This window comes from Dromaius novaehollandiae, chromosome W (assembly GCF_036370855.1).
Source record: "Dromaius novaehollandiae isolate bDroNov1 chromosome W, bDroNov1.hap1, whole genome shotgun sequence".
In the NCBI taxonomy this organism is placed as follows: domain Eukaryota; kingdom Metazoa; phylum Chordata; class Aves; order Casuariiformes; family Dromaiidae; genus Dromaius; species Dromaius novaehollandiae.
Window position 1 is genome coordinate 50,556,607 of NC_088130.1, and position 19,484 is coordinate 50,576,090.

Below are 19,484 nucleotides of genomic sequence, written 5' to 3' on the forward strand. Positions count from 1 at the left end.
ACACAACTAACACTGACTCCGCATTTAACAATAGCACAAGCATACAGAAGTAAGTTTATAGGGGTTATTTTGCATGGATATGAAGGACAAGAAAGTTACATAAATACATTAAAACAAGGCAATGCCATTCTCAGAGCTGCAGACCACTGTGGACATTGCATTCAAAAGGATTTATAATGAAGATTGTTTTATTTCTCTGTTAAGAAACCTAACAAATGACAGTAATTTGAAATATCCAGTGCTGCCTCTGCTTCTGCATTCACCGAAGATTTTTTAAAGAAATGTAGGAGCATAAGGCAGAGAGCAAAAACTTAAGGAACACTTAGATGACACAGACATACTCAAGTCTTCCTAGAACACTTACAAGTCCTAATGATTCAGGGATTGCACTTTCTTATTCCCAAGCTAACTGTCCTGTTGCATAAGGTGAATAAGGCACTGTAGATAAAACAGCCACAGGAAGGAGACACAACTATTTGAAAGCACCACACCTCAGCAGCACTCACAAGCATCCCACTAGCAACTGAAGAGACCTTTCGGAAAGTCTATTTCAACTTTTTTTTTAAGAAACATTCAAATGACAGAATAAATGCTTTTCTGTGAAAGGTATAGGACACTAAAGAGATAACATATACCCGTCTCATTTCTTTTAGTACAAAAATACAGCAATTCAGCTTAAATTACTGATGAAAGTAAACTCAACCTAACAACAGTTCTGACAATGTGTCCAAGCACATATTTCTTTTCTTGAACTCAGCAGCATGGACAAAAAGAGATACAAACTTGACAACCGAGGTCCAACTACTTAAAACATCACAGCAAGATTTACTAGAAGACATCTGTTATCACTCTTCATGTATTCATAAAGAGATTTATATTTTTACTATGATTGAGGTGATAGCATTTAAACTTCTTTAATAAGATTGTCTATTCAAAAGGACAGACAAGAACATACCTTTGTTGATGATGGCGGAGTAGGAAAATTAAGCCAGGCTGGAGCAAAGTCATGCTGCGCCATTTAGGTCCAGTCTCTCCGAATCAGTGAAACAAGGCTTCAGCACCTCATGGCAAGTCCCTGTAATTGGAAAAAACCAAGAAATTAGTACATTTCAGATGTTTATCTTAATAGATTATTATACTCATGGTGTTTCGATCATTATTTCCCTTCTGTTTTCTAGTACTATTTTGTCAAACAAATCTGTTTTTTAATCTAACATAGTTTCATCTGTCATTATGGCAGCACACTTGCTCTTTTAATACCAAAGTATCACACTAATATTTTACAGGTATTGAAAACAGAACCATACCATTCACCTCATTTATAAAAGGAAATAAAAAATATGAGGCATCTTGTGTGAGGCCAGATGAGAAAGCTGTGGCAAAATTAGCTTGTGAAATATTTTCTGGTCCTGTCTGGAATGGATTAGAGAGCTATTTCATTTGTTTACTAGGAGAAGCTAATTTTTCAAGTTAGTTTCTAAAAGTTCATCTCAGAGGCCATACTAAGGTTTTTCATGAAAAGACTGGATGCTCACGGCCACAAAAACTCCCAGATTTTCTCTAGACTCAATGGAAACAGGACATACAATTCCAGAAACACTTCTGAAAATCCAGTAAAATTCTCTAGTTTCACTTTTTTTTTCCCTGGAAAAGCTGTCTTCCCTCCCCTCCAAACAAACAGCATTTTCTAACAAAATAAAAAGCTTCTGTAGATGAACTATCTTCTTCATTACCAGTAACAACTCAAAGGTAATGAATGACATCCCAAAAAGCAACTATCTGCTCAAACACTTGCACTCATTCTTCTAACTCAAACTAATCTGCCGCCATGAAAAAACACATTTAGACATGTTAAATCAGTTAATTTCCTGTACTCGGTATGCAAAATTATACTAGGTTTAAACTTCTGCAAACAGAAAAAAAGGCAGACTTTGAAGATAACACCAGAGTCTGCCAGTAAAAACTATTAAAAATAAACCAAAATATAGTATCTTGTTTAATTTACTTAGTTTACTAAGTTAACAGTTAAATTACTAATATTATTGCACAAGCATTGAGATGCAATACATTTTGTGGCTTACCGCAGATAACTGACCACTTCAGGTCAGGTCCCTCCCAGCAAGAAATCCTGCCAGATTTTGATCATGAGAGAAGACCATTAGAAGAATGGGCAAGAGAATGGCTTAAGATGTTAAGACCCAAGAGTACTTCTTCTACTCCATGTTCTCCTCACAGATGGGAAAACATCACTCAGTAAGCAAAAAAATACAAGATAATGTTACCCATATAATTTGAAGCTGAACTATAGCACAGAAAGGGAAGAAATGGATGGAACTACCTAAATTACAAGGACATCTGAACCACGGTCTGTAGTGAGCGCAGTTATTAATGATTCAGAAGTATTTTAAGTGTGATATACACACAGTTAGATATTCAGCTACTGAAAACATATTAAATATCTATGTGCATTTGCTTCGGGGCACCAAACAAACGTGTATTCTACCTCTGCATAACTCCCCTTCCTTCATACACAGCTCGCATCTCCTAGTTGAAGAATCACTAAATCTTTAGAAAGGATGAGGCAGATATCGGTATTGGAAGATTGGCACAAAAAACAGATCTTCAGACCAAGGTACTCACAGTCTAAAAAACAAGTGGAGAGACTCAGCATAAATCCATTGAGAACATTAGAATCCAAAATACATTATCAAGTTATTGGTGAATCAACTATCAGGAGTGGGACAACAAAGGCACTAACAATGTGATTTCTTAATATATTAATCTTACTGTTTAAACAAAACTAGCCAAGTTTTTCAATACTACTATCTATCCAACTGTCATGAGAAGAGTTTATGCTTAACTCACTAATATTCCTAGCTTTAATTTTTTTAACCTTAATTAAAAGTTGAGGTGAGACCTGGTGACCACCAAGTATCCCAGGACTGGAAAACTTTTACCAACCTTTGTCTGCAGCTTAAATGCAGGTTTAAATCCTTTAATGCAGACTTAAATGTTTATTCACAAACTATGATTCAAATCTCCATATTTTCAGTTCTTCAATTAAAACCTCTAAAAAGGTTTTTTGATAATGTCACTAAAATAAACAGATTTTCACTACAAGCATGAGTTCTGTTTTAATGACCTAGCAAATATTAGCTAGCCCTAGGACACTCTACCAAAAATATCTTCCTGAAAAGGAACACAACATCACAAAAAGCAAGAATGGAAGGTCAACAAAACTACTCTACTGCCTCAGGCTATATTTGCCTTAAACAATTCACGGTCAGCTTGGTTGCCAAACATCAGTTTGATTTTCGGTTGCTTTTCAGTTTAAGTTAAACCAATGACACAGACTGCAATGTGTCCCAGTACTGAACTACTCTTCCACCATCAGAAAAGTTTCTTCTATAAGATCTGACCCAAATCTTTTTTGCTGCTATTGAGCTACATTACTTCTTAAGCCAGCAGTCTGGGACATTTCTGTATACTACATCCTCCAGAGCACTTGCAACTTCTACCCAGATTAGTACCATCTACAAATTTCGTAGCATTTCAATACTGGAGTTATTAATGAAAAAACTGAATACAAGAGCAGCTCTGCAGAAATTTAGATACATGTTTCCAACTTGACACCAAACAAGAGTTGCCTTTACAAAGGCTGAGGAGCTGCTATGGCTGATAAGTAACACTGATCTTCGACAGTTGGTTTCCCCACTACTATGTGGATACTAAAGCAATTTTATTTTAGTAGAACACTTCTGCCTTTCACAAACATGGGACAACTGTCCTACTTTTAACTAAAAACAGAATGAGGGTTAATAGCACCCATACAAGCATTTACAAGAATCTGCTTTAATTGTACTGACAGACTATGAAGAACTCAGGTGACTGCTAGCAAGTCTTCTCTTACACATACACCATACAACAGATCAGCTACTTCATTAACACCGATGGAACAGCTGTTGTTTTCCTCACATTAAAACTGCTATCAGAATTAAGCTTATTCAGGGAAATTGCACAGACCCTAACACAATGCCTCCACTGCTTTCAGAATCTCTTTTGAGAACAAAAGATTAGGCCCAAAATTCATCATTTAGTTTAATTCTAGTAGCACAGCCTCAAAAATACAGCTGCCATTCTCTAATAAGAAGTCAAAAATGCTATCTTGGTTCAGTCTGTCTATTACTGAAGCAGCAGAGTTGCACAATTTTAAAAAGGCAAGAATAAAAAAGGTACTGAAATACTGCTATCCTCATATGATTAACATTCAAATGCATTCAAGTCTCTTCAATCAGACTGTTCAAAATATTCAATTTAATCTCAGGAATGATCCCCAACATTCGATTCAAGAATTGCACAGTGACTTCAGAAAGACTGTCTTCTATAGACAGTGCATAAATTCATCTAAATTTTATGTTTTGCTGTGTATGTGGATAGCAGAATATTCTGCAGCAAAGAGACTGTTCTTCAATTTTCAACTGTTCTTCAATTTTGCTTATTGTGGGGCATATGAGAGAAGCCTGTAAAGCATTTGTTTTAGGTAGCATGCAACAATTGCTCCAATAGCCTAATATTTAATTATACAAAATTAAATTTATTAATTTTTGTGGGGATCTTCAACGATAAGGCAGCAAACGTCAAACGATGATGTTTCAAAAGATGTACAGTGAAGATATTTGTTATAAAGATAACTCAGTAACACACCTTTGAGCCACAGTAGCAACTGAAATAAGAAAAACATTGCACCAAGTATGCTGAGCCAACATCCAAAGAGATTTTTTTTTTTTTTTTATTGTTTGGTTGGTAGGGTTCTTTTGTAACAAAGTATTTTTCACCAGTTAAAGTAGCTGGAAGCACTCATTTTTCACTTATTTGCCTCTGAAAAGTAGCCGGGAAAATGCAATGTATCACCCTTCCTTAAAATAAAGGCAACACTTGAGAAGTATAGTAGAGAGCAATTATATGAATTAAAATCAACACTTCCGTGAAAAAGCTAAGAAAAAAAATCTAGAGCCAACTCACAACAACAATAAAGACTGACCTAAAGAAACAACTCCTAACATTAACTTGTGCTGACCCTATTAATTAATTATTACCCTATTATACCCCAAATCTGAAACAGTATGGTCAGTTTTCCATGCACTATTTTTTTTGTGCGAGTAAGAGTACCACCGCAGAACATGATCACATTTAAAGCAAAAATTCTGAAATTCAGAACTTTACTGAATACAACAAGGAACTATTTTAGTGATCAGGGTCAAGAAAAGACTAAGAAAAGAACTTGGCTTGCTTCATCACCAAAAGAGGGCCTATGAGGTATTAAACAGCGTTTATGAATATCTGTTAAGGAGTGAATTCCACTGAGAAATGAGATGTCTGTTAATCCAAAACATCGTGAGAATCACAAGATAACGGTCACAGCAGACTGAGGCTAGAAGTGTAGTAGTTTTAAATATCTAAAGAACAAGATTCTCGAACACTAACACAAATGTTTGAATCTTTGCCAATTGTTATTATGCTTCAAAGTCAGAAATTAATAATTGTAATTAAGCAGTTTAACTTATAACACATGTATACAAAGATAATACTGTAATAATGAATCCATCTTTCCCCATCTTATGATGTAGCTACACAAGAATAAAGTTTATGCAGTTTTTTCCTCCCTCTCCCCCCACTGAACTACGCTCCTTTAAGCCAACATAGTGTCTAAAAATCAAATATTTTAAATGTGAAGAACACACCACAATCAATATATAAATTGAATTCTTAATTTTTTCTGCAATAGAGCAGATAAAATTCAGCATAGTACAAAAAAGCAAAAAAACAGACTATACTGATGAACTTGCGGGTGAATTTATAACAAATTGCTTCTTCAGGCTTCATCTTATGTTACAATTTTAACATCAGATGCAAACTTTAATCCACTAATACTGGGAAAAGTATGCAACAGCTGAAATGACTAACATCTAAGTTTTGCTTACAAAGCTTGTTTGGAAGCTAAGGGCCTCCATGTGGTTAACACATAAAACGGGCGTGAAATACACAGATAAAGGAGAACCAGTTGAACAAACTACCTGAGACTGTTATGTAATACACCTTAGGTTTAACAAACATAAGCACTCACATTTTAGTAAAATGTGCAGTTTCTTGCAGCAAGAATAGAACGTTTTCCCTCGTGTTCACCGGGGGGGGGGGGGGGGAAGAGTATTTGTCCTAAATTGGGGACATAAATATGTCCAGTTACAGATTACACCTTCCTTCACTCCTGAAGGATTTCACTAGATAGGCAGGTCAGAAATACAGGGCAGCAGTTTCCAACAACTAGTGAAGAGTAAGAGCATTATCAGCAAAGCATAGTGTAGAATCCAAGCAAACATCTGTTAGTCCCACTCATATCTCTGCATAGCATACTAAAAATCAGAATACAATGCAGACACATATCAGACTCATTTACAGACAGGGTAACTGCAGAGTCGCTACAGACAGAATCAGGTGGATTTATTAACTCACTTAGCTACACTGATAAACGAAGAAGCAGTTATGCTGGCAAAAGCCATGGAGCAAAAAGATAAGGCAAAGAGTTATACCTAGAAAGGTCTGCCTCCCCACCCCCATCCTCCCTCCCCATACCAGACATCTATAAGAGGCTGGAAATAAATAGAAAAGACAAAGCCTTAAAGGGAACAAACAAACAAAAAAACAAACAAAAACAACAGAATCAGATACTGGAACCATTATGATCTAACCGGACTTCCTTCATATACCAGAAATTCATATAATGTCTCCTGCGCTGCACCTGTCAACACAGATGAACAACAGTAATTTCATTTACAGAGATCTCCAACCTGGCTTTAAAATACTGACAAGGAAACAAAGGTTACGGACTCCTTGAATGAACTAGTTATACAAAGATAAATTTAACTGATCGCTGTTACCCTAACATAAACACATTCCTTCTTCCAGAATTTTTTCTAGCTTCATTTCTATTCATTAGATCTTTCTAGCATCAGAAACCTTCTCTCAGAATTTGTACACTTACACAAGACCAGGAATAGACAAACAGCATCTCGAGCTGCATAGCACTCATCAGGAGTTGGAAAAGTGACTCTCATAAAAATCCTTCTCAGCGGAACCTGCACTGGCCGCCTACATGGACAGAGTATCAGCAAGCTGAGGATGGGAAAACCCACAGACAAGGAGGAGGGAGGATGGGGAGAGAAGCGATATTCCAGGATACTGCAGGGACAGAGAATGGAGGAAGTAGGTGCAATCCAAACATTCTGAATTTTAGTTGTTTTGTTTTCTATAAACAGGCCAAATAAGAAAAAGTGTATCTGATTTTTAAACAACAGAGTGCTGAAACAACTGTGGCATATAATGTAATTTGTACTGACATTTAACTATTGTGATTTGTTGAGATTTTCATTTTTGTTTTTTAATGGTTTAAGTAGCTCTTAAAAAAATGCAAGGCTAAATGCATTTTGTTTTTATATTTAACTATAAACACGATCACAATTTTGTGACGCATTAGAATCAAGCTTTAAAACATGTAACACTACCCTTTAACAGATATAGACCTTGGAAAATAAAGGTTAGAGTAGAGATGTCTCAACTGAAAACGTAACTCTTCAGCTTATCAGAGACAGGGTTACAAACCTTAAGCCTCTCCTTGTAAAGAAACGTGCTACCTTACAACATCCTTTTGAGAGCACATTGTCTACTACTGTGTCAATAGTTCTGATAGTTCTGTCAATGGCATTAACAAAGATAGTGTCTCCCTGACTGTCTTCACATTCACAAAATGGTAAATAGGAAAGCATGCTTAATTGCTTACTAGTTCTAAAATTGGAAAGCATCTTTTGAAAAATTAAGACATACCACTTACAAATGTTCAAAAAGACTAACTTGTATTTACTTAGAATATCAAGAAGTTTTATCCTGTAACTTAATCATAAAATTTTCTTTAGTAGCTCACCTCTTGCTCTGATACCTTAGAAAATAGGTGACAGTTTTAAACACTGAACCTCCTTAGGATCAGACAGCATATCTATACACAGGCAGTAACAATCACATGTACAGTATTCTCTCTATATATATATCCTACATAATACTCAAATATAGACTACTAAACAATAATTAGGAGTTCCTATGCTCAAGCCTTTCCCATCAGCATAAATATAGCACGAACAACTACACTGCTGTAATTGCATTTAAAATATAGCCCAAGAGTGTTCTGAAACACTTGAGAAGAGGCAGATTCTTCCCTTCATGTAACTTGTCGAACCTGATTGTGGGCCCCAAAATAGCTCTCTAGATGTTCTCTCGGAACATTTGTGCCAGACTTAAGAAAAACAGTTGCAAAGGACTTAAAGACAACTGCTTTTCTGGTAATTCCTTCAAAGAGCGTAAAACTCCTATGCAGACTACCCCCTAAGCAATGCTGTCTTCTGCTGTCATAAGAACTTGAAGAAACATCTCTACAAACAATTTTCTGACAGTTACCTGAAAATAAGAAAAGAAAATGCACATACTCTAAAACAGAAGAAAGCATATCAGAACATTTAAGATGACAAGGACATGAGATCAGAGACCATCCCCACCCAATTTTAAGGGCATGTTGTTTAACTTGTCTAACCAGTATTTAGCTGGCAGAGGAAGGACAGTCCCTGTGCTGTTCTGAAAAGATCCAACCTCTGTTCTCATTGTGAGGGAGGTAAAGCCTCTTCAACATGTGAAATAAAAATATTGCTCTAGCTCAGAAAGTTGTCTTCAATAATTAAGACAGATTTTTTTACTGTTGGTAAAATACACTCAGTCCATGATGGCATCACTTGTTCGAACTATCATAATAAAAAAAGCTTAGCTTTTTCATGTCACTAGAAGGAAGACACAGTTTAAATTGGTGGCATCACTGAAGTAAGGGAAAAGCTGGTCAATACCATAATAAAATAGCCAAAACATCAAGAATCTAAAAGTTTAATTTATGAAAAGATCATATGGTTTGTCCAACTCAGGAATTTACCTTATTAAATTAATTCCATTTAAACGGAGCTGACTAAAATTTTACAGGAAAAATCATTTTTAAAGTAATACTAAAAAGTACAAAAACCCTGGCAGCTGAAACAAGCCCACTAGAAGCTAGAGATGAGGAAAAATAGCTCTGTGTTTTCAGCTGGGATACTTTTCACACACTCTGGATATCCTGAAAAATTTTACAGGAGAAAGTTTCTGTAACACAAATTATTTCAGAGATTGTTAGAAGAAAATTAAAATAAAAGGCAATTATAAACTCACAAGCTTCAGGTATTCTTACCTATTTAAGTGAAGTAGTAAGCTTATTAACAGAAAAAATTAGAGAAGCTTTAAGCCATGAATTCCTGAAGCTTGATCTTAAAGGAATATATGAATTCAAATCTCTCAATGCTCCCTAAAGACCAGTTAAAAACCTGTCTATTGATTTGCATAGAAAAATTCAGGAGCAGCATAAAGATGTTAAAAAGCACATGGATATTTGCACATACATACACAGTCTTCAGAAAACACAGAATTACCATGTATGCATACCCTATGCTCTTTCACCTACTGTCTCACAGGTTACTATTACCATAAGTATGGCACACCACAGTGCATGGGAACCTGAACTCCACCCTTCAGCTGCAAGCTCATTTGATAATCCACCCTCACCTGTCATCTAATTTTTAGCTTAATATTTGCAAATGGGGCAAAAGAAGGTTGTAAGCCATCAGCATCTTGCATTACACTCTACAATATACTATAGCGTTGTTATGACACACTAGATGAAGTATACAGAGTTATATACTAGTCAGTGGCTCAAGTTTCTCCTTGCTCTTTCTGCTGTTCTTCTTCCCTGGTTATCAGCTACAGCAAGTATTTCAAATTCTTCAGTCAGGAAGATAAACCAAGCATATGTGAAATTCAGAGGGGCCCACTAACCAAGTCCATATGACATTTTAAAAAAGATTTACCATCTACAAGAAGGGAAGGGAGGGACACAATTTTCTAGAAGGGAACTGGAACAGAATATTCCCTATCAAAGATGTATCAAACTGACTGTACTGCATTTCACGACAACTAAAGAGAAAGCTATTTGCCAAGGTCAGAAGTTTTCTGGAAAAAATATCATAATCAGGCAAAATTCTCACCAAAACAGAGCAACTCTTGAACAACCAAGCTGCAGAGCCTACAGTTCTCCATCTTGGGCCAGCTTCAGAAAACTTGCTTCACCTGATCTAGCATTAGCCAGTATGGCAACGACAAAATTTTGCTTTTAACTAGGCAAAGACACTATATGCTCAAGTCCCCCCTATCAGATGACACAGTCTCTCTTCTTTATGAATTAAAATGTTCGTAATTTTTTAAAGTTAAGTGGACAATTAAAATAATCTAATTCCAAAAATTTTTCCTTCTGTTGCAAAACATTTTCTCTTAAAACATCAAATTTCTTTTGTGATGTGCCCTTCCCCATTACCGCTAGTCAAGAGCAGCACTAATTTGAAAAAAAGTTTGTTTCAAACAATACTTCTGGTCTAAGACCTTGTACATTTCAATTTTTATTCCCTTTTTGAAGGCATGTCTTATTAAGAGACCTTGCTTGCTCTGTCATTCATTTAGCTTGAACAAAGCAAACTAGTTAATTTCAAGTTATTTTGCTGTCCAAACACAAACTTTGCAGAGTTTTTCAAACTCAAAACATTATTTCTACTAATCAAAATTTTCTGCAAAAGCATGACTATTTGACCTGAAGATTATTTCCCTCATCTTTTCTCCACCTAAATGCACAGCCACACCCCTAACAGAATCAGCTGAAATCTTTACAGTTAACCTTTAATGCTTTGAAAGCAACATAGGGGTGTCCATCCCCATTACAATGTACAAGAGGGCTTACAAACATCAGCAAATTTACGAATAAAGTGAAGTTTGGATACGATAATTCTCTCAACTTCTTTGGTTCTCAGAAATGCATTGTCAGCAATTCTCATCTCTAATTGAAAGGGAGTCGAACCTTTAAACATTTTCTCTCCCACAGGTTCAACAGATATTAAGTTTCTAACAGTCCAGTTGAAGCCCCTCTCCTCTCAACTGTGCTACTGTAGACCAACTAAAATCTGCAGTTTCAGTTTCACTGTTCCCACCATCCAACTGTATTGACACAAATTTTCGCACTGGACAATAAGGAAGATTAAAGGAAAATATCCATTCTTTTTTTCCTACCTCTTATCTTGTCTAAAAAAAAAAAAAAAAGTATGAGAACTACGGTTACCAGCAGACCACCAGGGGTGGGAGGATGCACTATGTCAGAACTATCTGAACACCTTCTAAAGTCATATGCCACGCTGAGAAATGAGTATATGGAGCCAAACTACGTTAGTCAATTTTTCAATCATTTAAACCAACACATTCTCTAGTACAGACACAGCCCTCAAACCTAACTTCATAGCGAAAAGAAAAAAAAACCTGTTTCTACCTAGCACTCAAGTACCTGATGAGAGGATGACTCAACTGAAGAGCACTACCTTTGTCTTGTATAAGGATCTAAAACGTCAGCATACTTTGTAAGACATTCATGTTCTGAAAATCCCAAACATGTCCCTGCTCTTTATCACACAGTCCACTTTCATATATAGATATCATTTAAATACGCTTTATGAGCAACACGGATTAGGACACTTCCCTGAATCAAATATATTACTGTCACGGAAATCAAAACACCTTTTAAAACAGATATTTTAGGAACAGTCAAAGTTAACAAGAAAGCTTAGAATGACTTGTTCATTACTTTTATTCCAAAAAGCTTCTTCCACTGTAGCAGAATCTAAGAATAGAAGAACTACTTCATAACACAGAATAATTTCATATTTAAAGGGAAAATACAACTAGGTTCCTTCTGCTTGAAATTCTACACTTGCAGTACCATATAGGAGGAAGATACATATGTACTGATCTCTTTTCCTCTGCAAGTGTCAAAGTCCAAAAGCTGAAGCATTGGTGCAATAAAATTGCCACTTAGTTCAACATACATTATGCAACAAAATCACTGGGAATGCTTCTGCACTTCGGAGTCTTCACAAGGAATCTTAAGAAAAAGCAGTTAAAAAAAGGTGGTAGTTTTGACATATACCAAGTGTATAATGCAGAAGGACAATTTCTACTGTTTCCCAGAGTATGCTTACCCAAAGTAGGAAAGGAAACTATTGTAGAAGAGTTCATGGCACCAGACTTCTCCCCTCTACATACAGCTTATCACTTACTGTGTAATACTACTGCACAAAAAACACACTAACAAAAAATAAAAAGCATGCTAAATCTCATTCATGTTTGCTTTAAGTAAGGTCTGCAAGTAATTCTTTCAACAGAGCGGAACTTGCTCTTTTTCCTTTTCAGTACTAAGAACTCCAGAAGTCCTCCATGAACCAACACTGTCAAACTGTTATATCCTCACATTTTCAGCAGAGGAAACTCGCAACAGAAAAAAAATAGCTTAAAGTATACTAGCTTGTAAAGTACTAATAAATCTAAATATCTGCACAGTTTCCCTACATCACTTTATAGATTTAACTACACTTCAGCTTTGTTGCAAGTTTAAACTCTGCTTACACTTAAAAGCTTCCAACACCACAGTTCATTCCTACACTAAAGCAACCTACACCATTTAAGACGCCTTTACAGTACAAATGTACCCATTATAGGATTTTACCAGAATAACTGTATCAAGCTGCTGACATTACTCCAGTAAAAAAAGCTATGTTTACAACAAGGCTTAGAGTATAAGCTCTCAGGGGCAAGGACCTTATCTTCATACTTGTCTGCAAATCACTTAGCAGACTATCAGCATTGTACAAGTAAAAACCTAAAAAAGGTATTAAAATAGACCAGCATGCTAGGCATTTTCTCCTCAATGGACCCAATACTGTGAATTTTGCTCACGGTACACAGACGCAGCAGTAAAGCGCACCTGACTCTGTCAAATACATATGTATACAAATAAGATCTGCAATTCTGAAGTAAAAAAAAAAAAACAGTGAAAAGAGAAGGGAAAAAAAAAAGAAAAAAAGCAGCTCTCCTACCAGCAGCCAACAAAAGAGTTAATTTAACAAGACTAAAAGGCAAACTTTTCAACACATCAAGAAGAGAAAGAGTCCAGAGAAAGAAGTCACTCTAAACATTAAGTGTTTCACAGCAGGGGATGCAGCTCCCTGATTTCAGTGAAAATCCCTTGTCAAGGGGTGCAAGTTTCTCATACCACTGAAAGTTAATAGCTTGGAAAAAGTATCACTTTTTCTAGGAGTTAAGAGGCACTTGTATTACTATGTGATGGGCAAACCACAGACAAAGTTTAATGAGATGGTCACTTATGCTTGTATTCTTTCCATTTACCAAACGGTTTGAAGCAAAACACAAACTACTCCAACTAAAAGGAGGAGGAAGATAGTATTTCGGTTTGCTTCCTCTGTATGTGGCTCAGTTCACACAGTCTAAGCAGTCAATTCCCAGCCACAGTAAGAGACTCGATGTAGGAGAGCCCCAAGCCACAGCCACAAGAGACTAGAAACAGACTCCTATTTATGTTCAGCAGTCTTCATGTTTTCAAAATAGCAAAATTAAAACAGAAGTTAAAACAATAAAACAGCAAGGTCATTCAAAGAAACCAAAATACTGAAGCTAGATCAACTTTTAGATACTGACAAGACAGCTCACAACAGAATTACTTCAGTGATCCCAGAAATTTATTTAAAATATTGATTTAAATGCAAGTCTTTTACTTGTGGTCAAAATAAGTTACAGGGAAAGAAAAAAAAACCTACCACAGTAATTCCTACACTCCATTTCTCACACTTAAAGTTACTTTTCTACTAGGCTTTAATACAAGGCACCTTCCCAAACATCTTTGCAGTGTTCTTAGAGATCCAACTGTTTTAATTGCTCAGTATTACTGGTACTTCAGTATTGCAGAAGCTCTGAAAAACTTTAAGAAAAGGTGGCTACTAAGGTATATGTGTCACCTTTACCAGACACTCAGCCTACAGTCTACCCAATAATGCTTTAATTATTTAAAGCTTTATGAATAACGGGGGAGGGGTGAAGAATTTAATAAAATTACCACTGACTTTTGAATTAAGTTGTTCTGTCCATCTTAATTTTCTTTGAGGAAGTAGCAATTCAGCTGAAAGCAAACCTGCAGAGAAATTATTGTAAATACATTTATTTCAGTATTTAAACTATATCCATTTCCAGAAACATTCCCCTACTTGGGAGGAAAGTTGGGGGGTAAATAGCAATACTTCTAATAATAAGAACATGTAAAATTGGTTAGTTAACTAGCCTGCTGATACTTGAACCCTTCCAAACAGTTTTTGATTATGCTATCATTTCAAACTAGATTCATATTCATTCCCATCACAGAATAGGAAATTACCCTGAATACAACCTTAAAACATCAAACTACTTAAAGAAAAGAAAACTTTGCATATGCAGTAAACAAGTTTTTGGTAATGAATATTTAGCTGCCATAAGTGTGGGAGGAGGTGAAAAAAAAAAGTCATGCTACATTATGAGACCTTCATGCTGAAAAATGTCTAATACAAATGTGAAGACTGAGATGCATAAGCCTTTCAACAGACTTGTTCAAGGAGCACAACAGATCATTCCCAAGATTACACTATCAACACAGAGAAAATAACTGAACTAGGGATTCAGTCTAGAAGTACGTATTTTTTTTAATTCCTTCCCTGTCCCCCCAAAATTACACTCCTACTTAGGCACTGCTCTCTTCTGTAACACATATATGCTTCCATTTCTTAAAGATATTCATTCCACTAATTAAGCACTGCAAATAAAAATTAGATTCTGCTAGCTCATTTCAAGCTTCTCAAAAAAATCCAGCATCATCTTTTTCACTATTCCACTGATAAAAGGTTTACTCAAGTGTAAATTGACTAATGAACACTACAATACTTACCTAATCCAAGAGGACTGCACAAGGTGTTAGTTCTCTGTGATTTATACTTTTCCAGTTTGTTTTCCTTGAGATAATATCCCAAGTTCTTGCTGATACTACATTCGTAGCTGTTTGACATAGATTTCACCTCACAGAATCAGCTACCCATCCTTTCTGCTTAGATTCCGCAAAGCTATTTCCAAAATTTGCCAAGTCTCTGACTTAAGCTTTTTTTTTTTTTTTTCCTCACAGCTTTTTCTCTTCTTTATTCCATGTACATATCACTATATGAAGCATCAGCTCCAGGTGAAATAAATATACTTTTTATGCCACAAACAGTAAAGCTGAAAATCCAAATTTCACATCTGAACTGAGGAACATTTCCTAGCTTCAGATAATAGAGGCATCTGTAAACAACAGCTATCTAGATACCACCATATTGCTTATTGGCAACAACATTTTTCAACAAAAATATTAAATAAAATATAAAAGAAAAAATGATAAACAATTTTTTATTAGACTCTTCATTTAGAAAATAGGTTTCATTGCAAGATGAAAAAAGGCTATGTCAGAAAATCTAAAAAATAAAATAAGAGTAAAAATATCTGCCATGAAACTTTTCAACAATGTCTATCCAGTGACTCAGGCTGCTTTTGACCTGGAGCCAGTTAACAAAACTGGTTATGCCTATGACTCAAACAGAACTTGGCTTGGAAAAGAAGAGTAACTAAAAACAAAAAAGCACTTTATTCTGACAGCAGAAGTATTCAGAACTTGATAAATTTAGCCACGTATCCATGTCATGTGGACAAAAGTGTCCAAGGGCAAGCTGCTCTGCACTTCTTTTCTTGAGAAAGCTCAAGTCTTCGAACTTTCAATTCACTTCTTAGATGTGTATTGATTGGTTCAGAAGCGTTTGCAGGAGGAAGTACTTGGACAAACAATTCCAGGTCAGTGTCTGATATTTTTCTCCCCTTTCAAATGAAGCAACTGCTGCAGGTCAGTTTTCACCTTTCCCCCTATCAGCTGAAGCAAAAGGCTCCAAACATCCAGAACTCTCTTTGTAATCCAAATTGCCTAAGGGAAAAAGAACCAGAACAATCGTTTTTTCCTCCGAGATCTGAATTGACATTAGACAAGTACGTAAATCTGAATCTTAACAAGGAGACACACATGCAATCAGGCCACCAAGCCGAACACAGAACCATCAGTTAAACCTTCATTCACATGCTGGAGAAAGAAGTAAGGACATTTATTAGGGAATGCAGTCTAACAGTGAAAAGGTTCTCCCATCCTTCTACACACAGGCCTCTCTTCCAATTTCTAAGAAGCAAAAACCAAACAGAAAGGAAGGGGCTTGCTTTTTTTTCCCCCCTCTTCTTAAAAGGGGGGGGGGGGGGGCGCTACAAAAGGCACCAAAAGAGGAAGCCGCTGATCTGGATTAAGAACACCCAGTAAAAGCGCAAAGCGAGAACCAACAAAACCCCAGACCCGAAGGGCGAGGAGCCGCCGGGGACTCCCGAGGGCACCCCGCCGGGGCGCCGAGCCGCGCGGCGCTGACAGCGCAGGCGGCCCCGTGGCAGCCGCCCGCCCGCCCGCCGGCCTCGGCCGCGTTTGTTTTCAAAGTGTCCGGGCCGCGCACGCAGCCGCCCCCTCGCCCCCCCGACGGCGCCTTTTGTTGCCGAGACGCAGCGCGGCCCGGCAGGTCTCCCCGGGGCCAGCCCGCGCCGCCCGCCCGCCCGGCACCCGCCGCCACGGGCCCCCGCCGCGCCGCGCGGCCGCCCGCCGGGCCCGTGAACCGGCTGCCGCGGCCGGGCGCGGGGGTGGCTGCCGATCGGCGCCCGCTGCCCTTTCCGCGGGCGGCGCGGAGCCCCCGACGGCGCGGAAGGGGCGGCCCCGCGCCCGCTCCCAACACCCGCCCCAGCCCACGGGCCGCCGGCCCCGGCGCCGCCGCGCTACTGCCCGCGGCGGCGCCAGGCCGTACCTCGCGGGCGGGCGGGCTGGCCCCGGCCCGGCGGCGGCTCCCCCGAAAGACGCGGAGGGTCCCGGGCGCGAGAGCGCGGCTCCGCTCCGCCCCGCCCCGCACACGCGCGCGCCCCCCCACGCGCGCACCGCACTCACACACACGCACACGCACCGCTCGCCGCGCTCCCAAAATGGCGCCGCTCCGAGCCGCAATGCTCTGCGCGCCCAAACCTCGCGAGAGCGGCGGCGCCGCGGGACCCCGCCGCGAGCCAGGGGCGGGGTTTCCAGGGGCCCCGGCTGCGCCGAGGAGGAGTTTCCAGGCCCCCCCTCCCTTGCCGCCGGGGAGCCCCCCTGCTGTGACGTCACGGGAACAATCCCGAACGTTCCGAGCGGGGCGGAGGGGGAATCCCCAGCGCGCGCGCGCGCGCGCTCCCCGGCTGCGGCGGCCCCGCCCGCGGGGACTCCCCGCCGCCGCGGCGGGAGCGGCTCGGCCGTAATTAACCGTGTGGCGGCGCCGCCTCTCCTCCCGGAGCCGCTCCCCGCCGCGTTGCCGCGCACCCGAGCGGCGGCGGGGGCAGAGCGGGGCCGCGTGCCGGGAGCGCGCCGCGGGAGCGGGCCGGCGCGGCGCCATGGCCGCGGGGGCGGACGGGGAGCGCAGCCCCGCGCCGCCGGCGCTGACCTGGCGGTCGGCAGCGTCCTCCGGCTGCGGCGAGGGAGCTGCTGCGTGCGTCTGGGGACAGGTCGGGGGCACGGGGGTCCTGCTCGTTCGGGCAGAATTAAGCGGGGCCTTTCGGAAGCGTGTAACCAGAGCTAATATGTGCGACAGAATTAAATCACTGCATTAACCGGACTGGAAGCGAGTAAGGGAAAAAGAGGCTATAATCACCTTTTTAAAAAAATGAAACGGTAGTTTCATTAAAAATAGCTTAAACTTATAAATGTAGTGAAAATACGTTTCACCCACTTGCAGTCACTCTATCTGGGCCTTTTTGGAAGAAACATGGATTTTGCAGCCTTTGGCAGGGCTCGTAACTAAATGTCTGGTTAGCTTGTTGCAATTTTGAAATCTCATTTCCGTTGCAAGTCAAATTATTTTGCAATTAATTACATGAAAAATTAAATATACCAAATTATGTTTAAATACCATTAGGATACTTGCAAGTATTTTTATAGCTTGTATTTGATCCCGTATTTTCTTTTATTGGCAGTTTCCTTTATGAGATTTAAATTATTGTGGCAACTTAAATTTTGCCTGATTTTACAAAAGTCTTATGAGTCCTGCCAAATAACAGGGTTTTAAATGTATTGTAAAGGTTTATATGCCCTCAATCAATTTTGTATCATTTGATAAAATTATTGGAAAACAAGAATAAACAGCTGAGAAAATTAGAGAGCAGAAAAGTGCACAAGCATTTCATTTAAAAAGCTCGAGAAGACCTCAGAAAGTTCTGTGGTCTCATTTGCCTTCTGGCCAATTCTGAGTAGTCAACCCCAATTCTATTAAATTTCTAATACTCTACAGCAATGGTATTTTTTTGGGTGGCCATCACAATCTTGACTGCATTGCAATCTTATTTCTCTACCCCGGCCTTTAAATCGTTTGGTCTTCTACTTCCATTGACCTGTGCTGCAAAAGCTTTCCAAGCCGGGTGAAGGAGAAGACACCTTGCCGCTCAGACGCGTTCCCGGTCTGTTGTCCAGCCCGGCAGCACAGGCAGGAGGCCGGGGCAGCTCCGACAGGCCGGCTGACTGTCAGCCTGGGCACTAGCAGCAGAGCCAAGTCTGATGGATCTACGTGTGGCCACTAGGACCATTAGTACGAAAACTGTTCCCACTTTCAAGTTTCATTATTAAAATTTTCTTCAGTAATTTATAACCTACATATTGATGAATTTAAGACTCTCACATATGCTGCAGTAGTACCTAGGAGCTAATGGGTTTTCCCAAGCAGGAAAAGTCACGAGAAACATCTCACAGGACTCCCTGTGCTAAGTGCTTCAGACACATAATAAAGAGAAAGCTCTGACCAAGAGGAGCATATATGTGACCCAAAGAGACGTATAAATCCTAAAACTTGATGGTTAACATTTATAGAAAATGAGATAAGAGGGGAACCCAAAGCAACATGAAAATATACAGAGTCAAAAAAGCAGAATCTTCAGTCCACCCTGACAACGCACATTTAGGGCAATTTTAATGTTCTAAAATGATCTTTCAACTCTGCCCAGCTATTTTGAGCATCTTCTAGCTTTGTAATACATCGTACATTGTGGATATCAAAGCAGACAGAGTATGCAGCAGGATACTTTCAATTCATCCATATCAATCCCCACAACAGGCTACTGTTTGTGTTGCTTCGTGCATAATCCTTCTATTTCCTTCCTGTGACAAGAACCACATCAGTGTTAGTAACCACAGAGAAAGCTGTGATAGTCACTGGGGAAATTACTTTAAAGTAGTAATGGAATATAGGTTTGAGTCATATCTCTTTAATTGTTTCATAAAAGAATGTATAATGACATTTCTACCTCAGCGAAAGCAAGGCTCTGACTCTCCAAACAGT

At 39.3% G+C, this 19,484-nt stretch overlaps 1 protein-coding gene across 7 annotated transcripts in view; it reads right to left on the reverse strand.

Moving 5' to 3' along the window:
• The window catches only part of LOC112995757 (vasculin), a 34,237-nt gene extending 16,998 nt beyond the window's left edge, over positions 1 to 17,239 (reverse strand). The window contains exons 1-5 of one of the 7 annotated variants that reach the window (XM_064500744.1): positions 17,094 to 17,239; positions 14,978 to 16,033; positions 14,127 to 14,194; positions 2,504 to 2,643; positions 956 to 1,075 (exon numbers count right to left, since the gene is read on the reverse strand). In XM_064500744.1, the coding sequence (XP_064356814.1) occupies positions 956 to 1,018 (63 nt within the window). In that variant the 5' untranslated portion in view covers positions 1,019 to 1,075; positions 2,504 to 2,643; positions 14,127 to 14,194; positions 14,978 to 16,033; positions 17,094 to 17,239. Of the gene's footprint in view, positions 1 to 955; positions 1,076 to 2,081; positions 2,101 to 2,503; positions 2,644 to 14,126; positions 14,195 to 14,977; positions 16,034 to 17,077 lie in introns of those variants that run through there. The other 6 variants (XM_064500741.1, XM_064500743.1, XM_064500742.1 and 3 more) reach the window with 6 other exon arrangements.
• Positions 17,240 to 19,484: the final 2,245 nt, after the last annotated feature.